This window comes from Dermacentor variabilis, chromosome 7 (genome assembly GCF_050947875.1).
Source record: "Dermacentor variabilis isolate Ectoservices chromosome 7, ASM5094787v1, whole genome shotgun sequence".
NCBI lineage: Eukaryota > Metazoa > Arthropoda > Arachnida > Ixodida > Ixodidae > Dermacentor > Dermacentor variabilis.
Window position 1 is genome coordinate 44,974,757 of NC_134574.1, and position 15,348 is coordinate 44,990,104.

Here is a 15,348-nt window from a genome sequence, read left to right on the forward strand (position 1 = left end):
TATGCCAGAACTGATTATGACTCATTCCCAGTATTTGAAGGTCTGGAAAATATTTTTATCGATACAGTGAAATCGCCATATCACGAACCTCAGGGGACCGCGGCAAAGTGTTGGTTATTCCGAAAGGTTGTTATAGTGAAAGCTCCAAAATTAATCATTCCACCTATCAAACCATCAGCTCATCTGTATTCACTGTATGAGCTATCTACGAAAATGTAGCTGTTGGCTCTCGGACCAGGCTGTTGCTATTTTTCATAGATTCCAGTGCCACAGACCACCGAAGCACCGTACCGTAAGAATGGCATGCACAAAAAAAGACGCCGACGCCGAGAAAACCACTGACAAAGAAGAAGCTCCATGTCGCTTCCAAAGTGCGATGCTTTTTTGTTTGTTTGTTTTTCAAATTCCTTGCCGTGGACACTGCAAGCGCCTCACCCGAGGTGGACTATTTGAAAGTGCAAGCACATGTAAAACAAAGCGGCTGGAAAGTTCGACTGTATGGCATCTGCGCAAGCATGGAGGCTACATTTCTCATTGTGCATAGCTAGTGTGGCCACAGAAAGAAGCACTAAAAAAGAAAGAGAAGTCTATAGTGCTAAAATATTTCTACATTGAAGCTTTACGCAGTTACCAAGAGATCTTCTGAAAAGTCAGTTAATGTGGTGTTCAAGAATTCACTACAGAATCAAGGGCTTTCTTCTCTCTGAAACTACTGAATTAGTGATGTTCCGTTGTACTGAATACCAGTGAGGTTCTCAGTTTAATAGCGGGCCTGTGCTTTGCGGCAATCTTTTATTTATGGCAAAGAAAACTTTTCTTTCCAGTTTTTCTCCAAAATACAGAAGGGCCATCCCAACTTTACGGCAGGTGGGTTATTGCAAGACCAATCTGCGTGACAAACGAAAGGACCGCACATCACGACTCGATCACCACTCCATACATAGTCGGCGTTGACAGTAAAAAGCAGGCGCCATCTGTGCTGTTTCATTGTCAGGTCCGGCCTGCTTTCCCACCTGTCGAACATTCTGATATCTGCACGGTCACTTGTTCACACCAATGTATGCAATCTGGTCACGTTAGTTTTGCGCCAGCCGTGCGATACTTTCGTGCCAGCTCCTTGGCACCGAAAATGAAGTGAAACGATCGCTTGGGTGGCATCGAACACGAGGCTCTCGCGGCACATGTGACATATGGCACACTGCACAGGTCTCTACAAGAAATATATTGAATGTTCAAAAAATCTAATTGTTGCTATTCGATTATCGAATTATTCGAATGTTCACCATTCAATTCTATTCGGTGACATTAGAGTATTTGCACACCCCTAGCTTCAAGTTAAAAGTATGGTCTTAAATTATTTAGGTGGTTTCCTCCATGTTACTTTCCCAGCTCTTACGCTTTGTTTTCTGTCATCATTTGGAAAACTTATAGATAGGGTTCTGTTGTATTAGCCAAGGACATAAATTGCGTATTAATAGCATTCATAAGGTTTTCTGACCCTGCATGCAGACTGAGAACAGAAGTTTTGGTTTTCATTTCAAGACTGATCTGCCAAGAGGAAGACACAAAAAATAATGGTGCAGTCCTGAAAAAGCACCAAAGATGAAGAGGCTAGCACTCCCCCCTCATCCACCAGAGGTCGCCCCTGCGCATATGTATACAGAGTAAAACCTTGTTAATTCGGATTTCAAGGGACCGAAAAAAATGGCCGAATTAACCTGATGTCGAATTATCGAGGGTTTCAAGAAAACAACAAAGAAATGCTTACTACGGCAACATGCTTTTATTTACTGAATGAATCGGCAAGTCCTGTTTCTATATATTGCAGAAGAGCAGTGAAGAAGCTGGAGTTCCCATCATCTCGCGACTGATTACGAGAACTGATGACGAGCAACGAAGGCCTCCGTGATTTCCTTCACAATGTGCCTGTGGAACGTGTCTTAATCTTTCACTGCTGTGCAGGCATCCCCCTCATTTTTTCGCCAGGTTGCCACCCTTCACAATGTAGACTTCATCTTTGACAGCTTCGCATTGAGTAAAAACAAAACTGCTGTTTTCCGCAACCACTGCAGACGAAACCGGGGCCGGCCACTGTCGACGCGAACATGGACGGCGACCTTGCACTTCTGAAGGCGCGCAGACGATGCATGCACCGAGTCAAAACTAAACCACCGTTTGCTGCAACTGCGGGCGAAATTGCGGTCGCCTTTGACACGATCATGGATAGCGACTACACAGCCATGAAGGCACACAGCAAACGCAGTGCTATGCATGGCGGTAAACGCAAGAATAAAGGCTTGGAAGGCATAAACAGGCACGAAGTGTTCTGGCATTGCTGTCATTCACGTACGATTTCCACTGATGAATATGACAACACAAACTCCGCTGCTTCATTTCGATGGACGCCAACGCTGTTTTTGCTCTTTTGCATCACACACTTGCAGCGCTCTGCACTTGCCAAGCTCCGAAAGTTGTCCGAATGAATCTATGTGTGGCCAAATATGTCTGAATTAACGAGAGTTCCATTGCATTAAATAATGCATATACCTGTCGGGCAAATTATCCGATTTTCCGAATTAACAAGGTTTTAATGTATACTCAAAGCACCAAGGCTAACAAGATTTGTCACCAAAACATTGCTTTTCTTCAGCTTTCATCAACTTCATCTACATGTAATATGCCTGCACAATCCTTTTCAACTATACCTTTTTCTTCTCCCTCTGTTGCAGAACAATGGTGAGGTGGAGTAGTAAGCTTCAACTTATCAAGAGTACTAATGCCAAGCACAAAGACAGTGGCAAACACAGAGACAGGACAAGTGCTCATCCTGTGGCTGTCACTGCGGTCTGGTCACTCGGTTGCACTTCGAAGTAGCCTTTGCAACGTGGTGCCCTAAATGGCCGGTTGTGACCTACCTTCGAGGGCTGCCATCCTTGTGCGGAGGCACGACCGTGACGCTGACCATCACAGACGTCTTGAGCAGGTCCACCATCTGGTCGTAGCTAAGCGTTGCCACGGCCACCTTGCAGATCTGCATTTCGAGAAAACTGATTACGTATAGGCGTGCGAATAATTTTTGAAACTGAATCGAATACAAATCAAAAAGTCCCTGAAGTGAAAGAATTGCATGTCGAACGCTTTAAGGGGGGATATGGATTTCGCATTGAAAAACAAAAATGACCAAAATATTGGTTTCTTGAAAATCACGTTTTCAGCTTGTATAACACTTTTTCTATCCGATTCCGAAATACTGAAAGCAACACACAACTGCTCTAAAAAATGTGTTCCATAAGCCTTGGTAGTGAAAAGCTTTGAGGAAATCATGAAAAAAATGGCTTTTTCAAGTCACAATATCTCCGGAATGGTGCGACCGAGTGCCATCTTCATCTCATTAGAAAGATTGTTTCTCGATCTTCAAATCTGCCACTTCAGCTTTCTCCTCTGCACAGAAAAAAGCACAGAAAAAAACGAATGATTGAAGGTCATTGTGAAGCCTGCAATTGGTTGTGCCCGCCATGTGACTCCAGTTCTTTTCATCATGGTCTGGCACTCACTCCGCAGGGGTGTCGTCTGATCCTTGCACCTTGTGCACTTAAGACGTCTCGACCACCATGTTCTCGATGAATGTCAAAACGGGCACAACTCGGACATCACAGAAGAGCGCCAGATCCCTTCATGTCTTGGTGGTGCCGCGAAGGTGTCCGAATTATCGGGCATCTGGAAAGCCGATTGTTGACTGTACACTGGCAACTCCTCGAGCCGACGACACGGTGTCAAAGTAGATTCTTCACGTTTTCTCTCTGTTACTCGAGCCAGCAATACCGCGACTTTCGTTCTCTTTCAAAAAAGATTACACTGAATTTTGCCTGATATAAGCACTAACTCCCGGAGTTTTCCCGAGTATTTCCCAGACTATTCAAAATCCCTGAGAATTCCCGGTTTTCCCGGTTGGTAGACACCCTGAATCCTAATGAACGAGGTTTTACTGTAGTTACTATTCTGTTTGAATGCCAAATGAAACATGACAATATTAGATTAAGTTATTTGAAAGTTTTGAATATGTGAAAAAGGGAAGCACCGAGAAGACTGCCAAGACAGCAGTGTACCAAAATAAGTGCACTGATGGTGCTAATGCAGTGAAAACTCGCGTCAGGCCCACATTTTTGCCAAGCACGAGGACCAGCTTCAGCGGGAAATGCTGGAGGCATTGGCAATACGTGAAAATGGTGACACAGGCATTGGTGCCCCACCCTTGACATTACAAGAGAAGAAGACGCAATTGTTTAAGTGACAAACCTACCACCTCACTGCAAACCTTACAGTGATAACCATCACACATGCATTTCAGCTTTATTTTTTCACAGATTATTACTTCTGCAGGCGGCTTGTCACGATAAACCTTAGTTCTTAGTCACACTTGTGCAACCTTTGTCTTGTTTGTGATGTACTTGCATTGTACTGTTTGAATTTGGTCACTATAAAACAATTAGGTTAGAATTGACTGCTCTTGCAGTAAAGCGAGCACAATTTTGTTCGCAGAATTGTCTCCTGCTACGAGTGTCCCACTCGCCTCAAGCAGACGACATCCTCGTCGGAGTCCGGCTTCCCAGGCAAGGCCGTGAGGCTCGACCTCGGTGACGAGCCCCTCGGACTGGACGTGGAAGCCTAGCTGACCGACAGCGTTGCGGCACAGCATCAGCTCCTGGGTCTGAAGAACACACAGAAAACAACCCACATAAGCACTCAGTGCTAGTTTCTTGCCTCTAACACTGAACACTTTATGACCACAAAATGATGAGACTAGGGGTGTGTGAATAACAAATATCACTGAATCGATTTGAATAGCGGACGTTTGAATAATTCGATTCGCAAGTCAAATATATATGCTATTCGATTTTTCAACATGCTTGAGGTAGAAACCCATGCAGTGCTACATGTCGCATGTTCTGCAGAGCCCCTCGTGCCCAACGCCACCCAAGTGGGCATTTCACTTGGTTTGCAGCGCAAAAGGAGCACCGAGCACGCCGTGGATAGGCCAACCTGGCTGATGCGGTAGTGGACTTCGTCACCATGAGTTCTCCCCGAGGTCAGCCCGATGCAGAGATCGCACACAGCGCCTGGCGCCGCCATTCACAAAACAGTGCCTCACCAGTCGGGGCCGCCTCTGTCGGTACAAGGTTCGTCCGGGTCGACACGACCAATCGAGATGATAATGTGACGCAGATAGAGTGAACTGTGAACTGCTCATACGGAAGACACAAGATTACACAAGGTTACGCCGCCATAAGCGTCTTGCTTCTGGGGCAGCGAGGCCTAGTCTGCTTGACAAGAAGCCCGAGGTTTGTGGGGTTTGTACCATCGTGTGGTGGTGCTGTCTGGAGTATGCTCACGTAACATCCTCCTGCGGTTCAAATTTGCCGTTACAGACATGAAGTCATTGAACTTCTTCGGCAGAGTGGTGACCTGTCTTGGACTCACTAAAGCTGATGCTGGGTCTGCCTGCTGTTGCAACTTGTGCGTTCCCATAAGCGCTGTTGTCACCTTAGTAGCTTGCTCCACGCAATCTCTCGCCTTGGGTGGTTCAGGTGTCTCGGGCTGTTGACTGTGGTTGTGTGGGCTAGCAGGTGCACTACCACGAAGGCACGGTTGAGGCACTTCCTGAATGTGCACTCCGTTGCGTCTTAAGAGTGCTGTCGCCTACTTACACCTTGTATGATCGAGTACCACACTGTTGCATCATGGTACCCTTTGACCATGTTCTATTGGCATGGGGAGAGACTGTGACATGTTGTCCTTTTCTCAATGGGTGGACATCTTTTGTATACTTGTCACGGTGGAGTGTCATGGTGCATTTTTTGCAATCCAAGACAGGCTTTGCATTTATAACCTTTGGCTCTAGCAGTGGGGCTGTCGTGGAAAGGAGTGTCCATGTTCTTCTGCCCATGTGGAGTTGCGCCGGACTGGCATTCATATGCTGCAGGGTTGTGTTGCGGTGGTTGAGAAATGCAAGCTCCACGTCACCGCCACTCTCCTCAGCCTTCTTGAGAAGGGTCCCAACAGTCTTCACCGCTGATTCAGCCGTGCTGTTTGGTCCTGGGTAGCCTAGACTTGATGTCGAGTGTTCAAAGCTCCACTTTGTGACAAAGTTACTGAAGGCTTCACAGGAGAACCGAGGGCCATTGTCCGTGACAAGAACTGCTGGCACACCGTGCCTCACAAAATGTGCCTCCAACTTGTGGATAACACAGGCAGCTGTCAAGGAGTTCAGCTGGCCAACCTCCCAGAAGTTGCTATCACCGGAAAGTTCTTGCCCTTGTGCTCCATTATGTCACAACTCATGTGCTCCCAGGAGAAATACGGTTGTGGATGAAGCTTTAGTGACTACCTTTGTTGTGGCGGTGCATGCTTTTGACACACTTCAAATGACTCAACATGATCTTTGATTTCAGCATGCATACCAGGCCAGTATATGCACTCTCGTGCACATCAGTGTCCTCTTAGTGCCCATGTGCGTTGCATGTAGCTTCTTCTTCACATCAGGTCGGAGAGCTTTGGGGATCACCAGATGTTGCCCTTTGTATATGAGGCTGTCGTGCACTACACACTTATCTCTGAAGGGAAACTAGCCTTTGGCTTCCAAATGCACTTGATGTTTGGTTTGCGGCCATCCTGATAGGATAACAGTCCTAAGTTTCGGCAGAGAGTCATCTATCAGAGTTGCAGCACGTATCCTTTCAACTACATCTTTACGTACTGGTAAGCTCTGCATAACATTCATGTCCTCCGCTTGTACTTGGCATTGTTCATTTGGCAGGAATGCTCGAGACACGGTGTCGGTCAGAAGAAGCTTCATGCCCGGTCAATACTGTATGTCAAAGTGGTAACGTTGCGTTTGCAAAGTCATCCCTTGTAACCTTTTTGGCACTTGATCAAGCTGTTTCCTCATGAGTATTTGCAGTGGCTTGGGGTCGGTAAGCACGGTTGTGTCCCCCCCAAAAGTATACTGATGGAATTTGCACAGTGAGAATGCAAGTGCAGGTATCTCTTTTTCTATCTGTGCATATCGCACTTCAGTAAGAGTGCAGCTCCTAAACCGTGTTCACTGGCACTGCAATGCACTACAAGTTATTTCTGGGGGATTATTGGGGGCGAACTCCATTACTGGGAAAGCTGGTGCCACCGTTGGTGTGACGTGGCATGAGGGATCACGTGGACACAGCGGCCGCGTCGGCTGCATCAGAAGTGCAGAAGCGAACTGAAAATGAAAATTTCAAGTCCCACCTGCGCTGCGGTTCTGATTAGGTGGCGAGGTTTTCCCGCCTTGGGTATCTGCATGACAGCATTTGAAAGCACTATAATAGGTACTGGCTGCTTATGGAGGCATGCAGCATGGCAGGCTACTGCACGGTGCCGCAGTGCCGGACGTACGCAATGGTGCCTGGTGTCAGCCTTATTCACACGTAGCCGCAGGACAAGAAGCTGCGTGAAGCTCGGCACGCGAAACTTAGAACTAGCAAACAGCCATCGGCTACAAATGCGAGGAAGATTTCTGATATGGCGTCAGGACTGCGATGTTCAGTGAGTAGCAGAAAACGTGCACTGAGACGCTCGCCCGCACCCGCTGCCCGGCTAGTGTCATGACACTTTATTTGGTCTATGAACTTGTTTATGCTAGACACTGGCAAGTTCACTGGAATGGAAAGGGAGCGGTAAGAAGCACATAAAAAAAGGCACGGCACATGGTCATGTTTGTGTTATGAATTAATGTACTGGATTACGAAAACAAAGCAGCGGGAAATTGCACGCAGTGGAGACCGATAAACATACAGTGTGGTGCAACTTGAGAAATAATGATATTGAAAAGCATTGTTAAAACATATAAGAATTTAGAAGAAAAAAAAGATTGAATCATTGCAACGGCACATTACAAATTTATTTTTGAACAGCTCTGATAGCGTCCACGCAACGATGGTTGCTAGTGTACTGTCATATGCTCATATGCTGCAGCCTAAAGCTCACGGCACGGTGCGAAAACGCACTCGCAGCGAAAGCGAAACATTGTATGCGGACATGCATGCAGACATGCAGTCGGTCGCTGCGAACACCTGCGATCGCTGCATTGATGCTTCATTCTGTTATGCTCCATTCGGTTATACAGACAGCCCACTAAAAGAACATATTTCACATAGTTTACTCTCAGCGTTTGCCTACCTTTTACGCAAGAGGCCGGTTCGAGAGACTCCATCGCGGCAACCGCGCTCTGTGGCGTTCACTGTACATATTCGGTAAAGAGATAGCGTCTTTAAACAATTCTGTGCTTCCAGTTTGCCCAAGATTATTATATCGACAGTAAAAAAATTCCCTCGGTTTGAGAGTTCTTACAGAAATCTCCAAGAGGGCTGCCACGTGGTGTTATTATTGGGCACCGTAAGCGAAACCTATAAGGAGCGCGCCGCATTATCCCTCATACTACTGATGATGATGATGATATGTAGTGTTTAATGGCGCAAGGGCCAGGCCTGGCCAAAGAGCGCCATGACAAGTGGTGATGTTGACGATGTATTATGGAGATGTGACTTGGCTGTAAAGTGGCCTAAAAATTGTCGCTGTAAAGTGCGTAAAATCTACGTGCTATAAAATTATGGCGATGACTAATGACGATTACTATGAACATTAAAATCCATCGTAGAAGAATGATGCAAAATCAAAAATATGTAGGATGTTAAAATTACTTGGAGCACTGCTGCCTCGCCAGAGCCCTTGAAAGACAAGCGCCTAGAGGCATGTGCTATACTAAAGAGATATCGCAGCGGCATCCTCTGAAGAGAGGACCCGCTACGAACATGTGGGGCTAAAAACATGCAGGACGACATCTTTCAGGAAATTTAGTACTGTGTTGGTGTCAAATAAAGGTTCTGGGCCGAGTAGCATTATGGGATGTAGGGGGATGTGCTGCCGGTATGCTAGGGAAAAATGTTTCCTTCTTTCAGATTCGGCTGCCCGACACTCCAGGAGGACGTGGAGGACGGTCAGCCTCTCCCCGCATCTACCGCAGGTTGGAGGATCATTTTCAGTGAGTAAAAAGTTATGTGTGCCAAATGTGTGTCCTATTCTGAGGCGACAGAATAGGACATCTGTCCGGCGTGATTTTGCTACAGGAGGCCAGAAACCTAATTGTGGCTTTATTAAATGCAACTTATTACTTGTTTCCAGGTCCCACAATCGTTGCCAGTAGTTTCGCAGTTTCCTTCTTACGAAGGGTTTCAGGTCTGTGACAGGGACTGCAGCAGTAGAATTAACAGTGTGTGATGCAATTGATGTGGCCATCTGGTCCGCTAGAACGTTACCCTGGATGCCCCTATGGCCAGGCACCCAGCATATAACCACATCCTGGTTAGATACATATGCTTTGCATAAGACGGAATAGAGTTCAATTATTATAGGATTTTTGTGCTTACAGAACGACATCAAAGACTTCACAACACTAAGGGAGTCCGTATATATAACTGACTTTTTGAGTTTTGATTTCCTTATATGCTTCACGGTCGACAATATTGCGTAGGCCTCAGCCGTGAAGATACTAGTTTCCGGATGCAGTAAATCGGATTCCGAGAAGGATGGACCGACGGCTGCATATGACACCCCCTCGCGTGACTTCGATGCGTCTGTGTAAAACTCCGTGCAGGAGTGTTTGTATTGCAGTTCCTGGAAATGCATCTGGATTTCAATCTCTGGAGCGTGTTTTGTAACCTGCATGAAAGATATGTCGCAGTGTATCATCTGCCACTCCCAAGGAGGTAAGAGCTTGGTTAGGTGCATTAAGCGATGCTCGATGAGTGGGACATGCATTTCATCGCTAAGCTCCTTCACACGCAGCGAGAAAGGCTGTCTTATGGAGGGACGATTGCTGAAAAGTGTAGCGCACGTCATATCAGTAACGGTATCAAAACATGGATGTTCAGGATTAGAGCGTACTTTAAGGAAATATGTATAGCTAATGTATGATCTCTGTAGGTGGAGAGACCATTCATTTGATTCTACATATAGACTTTGTATGGGACTCGTTCTGAAAGCGCCAGTGGCCAATCGGATTCCTAGATGGTGGACAGGATCTAGGATCTTTAGTGCGCTCGGGGCGGCAGAGCTATATACTACAGCACCATAATCCAATCGAGACCGAATTAGGCTCTTGTATAGGTTCATTAAGCACTTCCTATCACTACCCCATGTAGTCTGGGATAGGAGTTTCATTAGGTTCATTGTTTTTAGACATTTTTCTTTCAGATATTTAATGTGTGGAATGAAAGTGAGTCTGTAGTCAAGTATGATACCTAAGAATTTGTGCTGTTTGCTGATAGGTATTCGTTGTCCACACAGTTCTAAGGAAGGATCCGGAACCAGGCCTCTCTTTCTTGTAAAAAGAACACAAGAGCTTTTGTTAGGATTGATCTTAAATCCATTCTTGTCTGCCCACATTGAGACTTTGTTCAGGCCGTGCTGTACCTGTCTCTCGCACACTGCGAGGTTACAGGATTTGAAAGCTATTTGTATGTCGTCCACGTAGACAGAATAAAAGATTGCCGGTGGTAATGAAGCGCGAAGCGTGTTCATCTTCACGATGAAGAGTGTGCAGCTGAGCACGCCTCCTTGCGGTACACCAGTTTCTTGCGTAAAAGGACGCGAAAGTACATTTCCTACTTTTACCCGGAAGGTACGACTGGACAGATAGCTTTCTATTAGGTTAAGCATATTTCCATGGATACCCATTTCTAACAAGTCTCTTAGGATTCCGTAACGCCACGTCGTATCGTACGCCTTCTCCATATCGAGGAATATGGATAAGAAGAATTGTTTGTGTACAAATGCGTCCCGGATATTTGCTTCTACACGTACAAGATGGTCAGTTGTGGAGCGCCCTTCTCGGAAGCCGCACTGATAGGGATCAAGGATTTTGCTCAGTTCAAGGAAATGGATCAGTCGCCGATTAATCATTTTTTCAAACACCTTACAGATGCAACTTGTGAGGGCTATCGGGCGGTAACTTGCCACTGAGGAAGGGTCCTTGCCTTGTTTCAAAACAGGGACCACAATGGCTTCCTTCCATGCGGTTGGAAGGTACCCTGCATCCCAAATGGTGTTGAAAAGTGTGAGTAGTGTAACCTGCGTGTCATTATGTAAGTTTTTGAGCATTTCATACATGATTCTATCAGATCCTGGTGCGGAGCTGTTGCATACGCTCATGGCAGCTCTTAATTCAGCAATACAAAAAGGACGGTTGTAAGGCTCATTCTCTCGACCTTTTCTTCTTAATGGCTTACGTTCTTCTGTTTCTTTGTATTTGAGGAAGGACTGTGTATAATTTGTTGGACTTGACACGCTCTCAAAATATTCCCCAAGTGAGTCTGCCTGGTCTTGCAGTGTATCGCCCTGTGTGTTCACCAGGGGGAGTGAATGTGTTTGCCGCCCTCTAATCCTATTAACTCTGTTCCAGGCTTTGGCCTCATCCCTAAACGAGTTTATACTCGATAAAAACCTGTGCCAGCTCTCTCTTCTGGCCTGTCGGCGGGTTCTCCTACCTTGGGATTTTATTTTTTTAAACTTGACAAGATTCTCAGCGGTGGGAGAAGCTCGCAGCAACCCCCACGCCTTGTTCTGATTCTTACGGGCGATCCTACATTCACTATTCCACCACGGTACACGTCGTTTGCATGCCAGACCACTCGCTTCGGATATGCATTTTGATGCGGCATCCATCATGAATGATGTAAGATACTCTACAGCAGCATCAATTTCTAGAGAAGACATGTCGGCCCATGAGATGTTAGTGAGAGTTCGAAATTTCTCCCAGTCGGCTGTGTCTATCTTCCACCTAGGAGCTTGTGGAGGACATTCGTTTTCTTTAGATGTTCTTATCAGTATCGGGAAGTGGTCGCTCCCGTAAGGATTGTTCATAACTTCCCATTCGAGTTCAGGCAGTATACACGTGGAAACTAGGCTGAGGTCAATTGATGAAAATGTTCTGTTGGCGAGAGAATAATATGTGGGTGCCTTCTTATTCAGCAGGCATGCACCAGAAGAGAAGAGGAACTGTTCAACAAGACGACCTCGCGCATCTAAACGAGAGTCGCCCCACAGGGAGCTGTGCGCATTGAAGTCGCCAAGAACAACATAGGGTTCTGGCAGTTCATCTATAAAGGACTGAAATTCATGTTTAGTTAATTTGTAATGTGGGGGTATATAAAGCGAGCAAATAGTGATGAGTTTGTTTAGCAGAACGACTCGCACCGCCACTGCTTCAAGGGGCGTTCGAAGCTGTAAAGGTTGACATGCTATACTTTTATGTGTGAGAATCGCAACACCACCCGATGATGCGATGGCATCATCGCGATCTTTAAGAAACGTAACATACGTAAGGAGAAAGTTTGCGTGTCTGGATTTTAAATGTGTTTCCTGTAAACACAGCACTTTCGGATTATGTTTGTGGATGAGTTCTTGCAAATCATCAAGGTTTGTAAGGAGACCTCTAATGTTCCATTGAATGATTTGTGTATCCATATTTAAAATAAATTGGTGCTGTGTTTACGGAAACGGACGGGATGCCTTAGATTACAGAACCCTTTCGAGGCCCTGTAATAGGGGTTTTGTTCTTTCTGGAGCGTTCGAGGGAGCCTCGCCGCTCCTTAGGCGCTTGGTGCGCCTTGAGGATGGGTGTAGTGTCCATTGCCTCTTGTGAGGCGCCGGACATGTGCTCTTGCGAGCGGGAAGATTTCAGAGGGAGTCCCGCCTTGGAGGGCAAGACCCCTGCGCCCACCAGCCCGGAGGTCGATGGGGCTCCCAGAGGGACTTGGCTACGCCGGCCGTTGCCAGCGCATGAAGGAACCTCGGAAGTTGAGGCAGCCTCGGCTGCGCCCTCCTTCGGGGTCGATGGTTCCTTCTCCTCGGTTGACGGAGCAGCGCTAGCTGCAACCGTCGCGGGGGCAGATGGCGTGACTGCCGACTCACTGCTTGTGGGTCGGACAGCCGCCGGAGGCCGTTGTGACGCTGCCCCCTGACGCGCCACTTCGGCAAAGCTTTTCTTTGGCAGGTATGCAACCCGCCTGCGTGCCTCCTTAAATGAGATATTTTCTTTCACTTTGATCGTTACGATTTCTTTTTCTTTCTTCCAGGATGGGCACGACCGTGAGTACGCGGCGTGATCCCCATCACAGTTTACACAGTGTAGAGAGTTCTTACATTCTTCAGTTGCGTGTTCAAGGGCACTGCATTTGGCGCATGTTTGGCGGCCTCGGCAGCTCTGCGAGCTGTGGCCAAAACGTTGGCATTTGAAACATCTCAAGGGATTTGGCACATACGGGCGTACACGAAGCTTGATGTACCCGGCCTCGATTGACTCGGGCAGGACACTTGAATTGAAGGTGAGTATTAGGTGTTTAGTCGGAATTTCTATACCGTCTCGCCTTATCTTGATCCTTTTGACATTTATGACATTCTGTTCGCTGAAGCCCTCCAAGAGCTCAGCCTCAGAGAGCTCCAGCAAATCATCGTCCGAGACAACGCCGCGGGAAGTATTCATCGTGCGGTGCGGGGTTACTACTACTTGGGTCTCCCCAAATGATACTAGCTGAGGCAGTTTTTCAAATTGCTTCTGATTGCGGAGCTCCAGGAGGAGGTCTCCGCTAGCCATCCTCGACACCTTATATCCTGGACCAAAAACTTCGGTAAGAGACTTAGATACAAGGAACGGGGAGATTGTTCGCACTTGTTTAGCTGGTTTTTCAGAGTGGATCACGTGAAAACGAGGGAAGGATTCTTTTTGTCGACCAAAAAACTGGAATAAATCATCGGTGCGCCCTCTTTTCTGAGGGCGATCAGGAAGTGGAGGGAAGGATGTTGCCATAAAGGAATTGAATTTTCGGCAATAACGCCAGCCACCCACCATGGAGTCCTACAAGGGGACGCTACAGAGACTGTAAGAACAGGTCCTGTAAACGCCAGCTGTACGTCATCACTATAACCAAATATGAAATAACCTAGGTTGGTTAATCACACAAGGTTAACCCTTGCTGCCTGGAAACTATGGAAGTAAGCGGAAGGAAGGAGAAGACAGGAAAGATGAAAAGTGAGAGAAAGACGAAGGCTGGAGGGAGAGAGAGACAGGAAAAGGCAACTACCGATTTCCCCCGGGTGGGTCAGTCCGGAGGGGCCGTCTATGTGAAGCAGAGGCCAAAGGGGTGTGTTGCGTCCGCCGGGGGGCCTTAAAGGTCCAGACACCCAGCATCGGCTCAACCCCCAGGATCCCCCTTTCCCCAGACACGGCTAAGCCGCGCACGGCTACACGCGGGAGGGTCCAACCCTCGTGTGCTCGGGTACGTGGTGTCGCAACACACCAAACGCCTGCTGACGCAGACGCCCCTGCGGGGCCCTCATACTACTCCGACAGATGGCGACTCCATAAGTCCTCGCCCCCAGTATAAAATTTGGTATGCCTTTAAGTTGTTCATGCTGTAGTGGCTGCGAATAATTTATTCGTGAGGCACGCTAATGGCCTACAAAGCAACGCAGCAATAAATGAAGAGCTGTGCAAAAATAATTTTGTTATACGGTAAAACCTTGTTACACCGTACCCACTTCGACGGTAGTTTCGTTTTAAAAGTAGTAAAGTCAAATCCCCGACTCAGTGGCCATTGAACCTAAAGTGTTTTGTATCCGCATAAACTGCACCCGCTTATTATGTACACATCGGTTAAAATGTAACGTTTCTACTTTTCGTTGCGCAAACACGGCGGAGCATTGTCTCCATCGCGCTGCCCGACAGAACAACAAGCCTCAGAGATCGAAACAACGGCCTCCAAGCGCCCTGAGCATTTGCGTGTGAAGCCACATCAACATCAACATCATTTCGGTGCTGTGCCAGAGAGCGTTGTGGCGTCGTGCAAGTGAGGACTCGCGTCATGCCGAAGCTCGGATAAAAAAGACGCCGGGTGCTCAGCATAGAAGAAAAATTAGACATCGTCCATGCTATCAAATGTGACACGAAGAAGTCAGCACTGGCACGCGACAGGGATCTGCTGTTGACTACGGTGTGTAGCATTTGGAATGCGAAGTTGCTCGGCAGCGCTGCTGCGACTGCAAAGAGATGTTGGCTACGAGGTTCGACTTTTCGCCATCATTGCCTCTGTTGTTGCCGAAGTGTCAGCTAGCGACAGTGATGAGGACGACACGGAAAGCGACAGCACGAGCGATTAAGGCCCGACAGTGGCAGAAGCTGCATGTTACGTCAGCCTCGTGAATGCAATCGTCGCAACAAGAACAGGGCGCGATAACGTAACTATTTCAAACGAAAAGTAT

At 47.2% G+C, this 15,348-nt stretch overlaps 1 protein-coding gene across 3 annotated transcripts in view; it reads right to left on the reverse strand.

Annotated features, from left to right (window-relative positions):
- The window catches only part of LOC142587416 (signal-induced proliferation-associated 1-like protein 2), a 194,338-nt gene that overhangs the window by 57,700 nt on the left and 121,290 nt on the right, over nucleotides 1–15,348 (reverse strand). For all 3 annotated transcript variants that reach the window (XM_075698427.1, XM_075698424.1, XM_075698426.1), the window contains exons 16-17: nucleotides 4,571–4,708; nucleotides 2,916–3,031 (exon numbers count right to left, since the gene is read on the reverse strand). In XM_075698427.1, coding sequence (XP_075554542.1) covers nucleotides 2,916–3,031; nucleotides 4,571–4,708 — 254 coding nt within the window. The remainder of the gene's footprint in view (nucleotides 1–2,915; nucleotides 3,032–4,570; nucleotides 4,709–15,348) is intronic.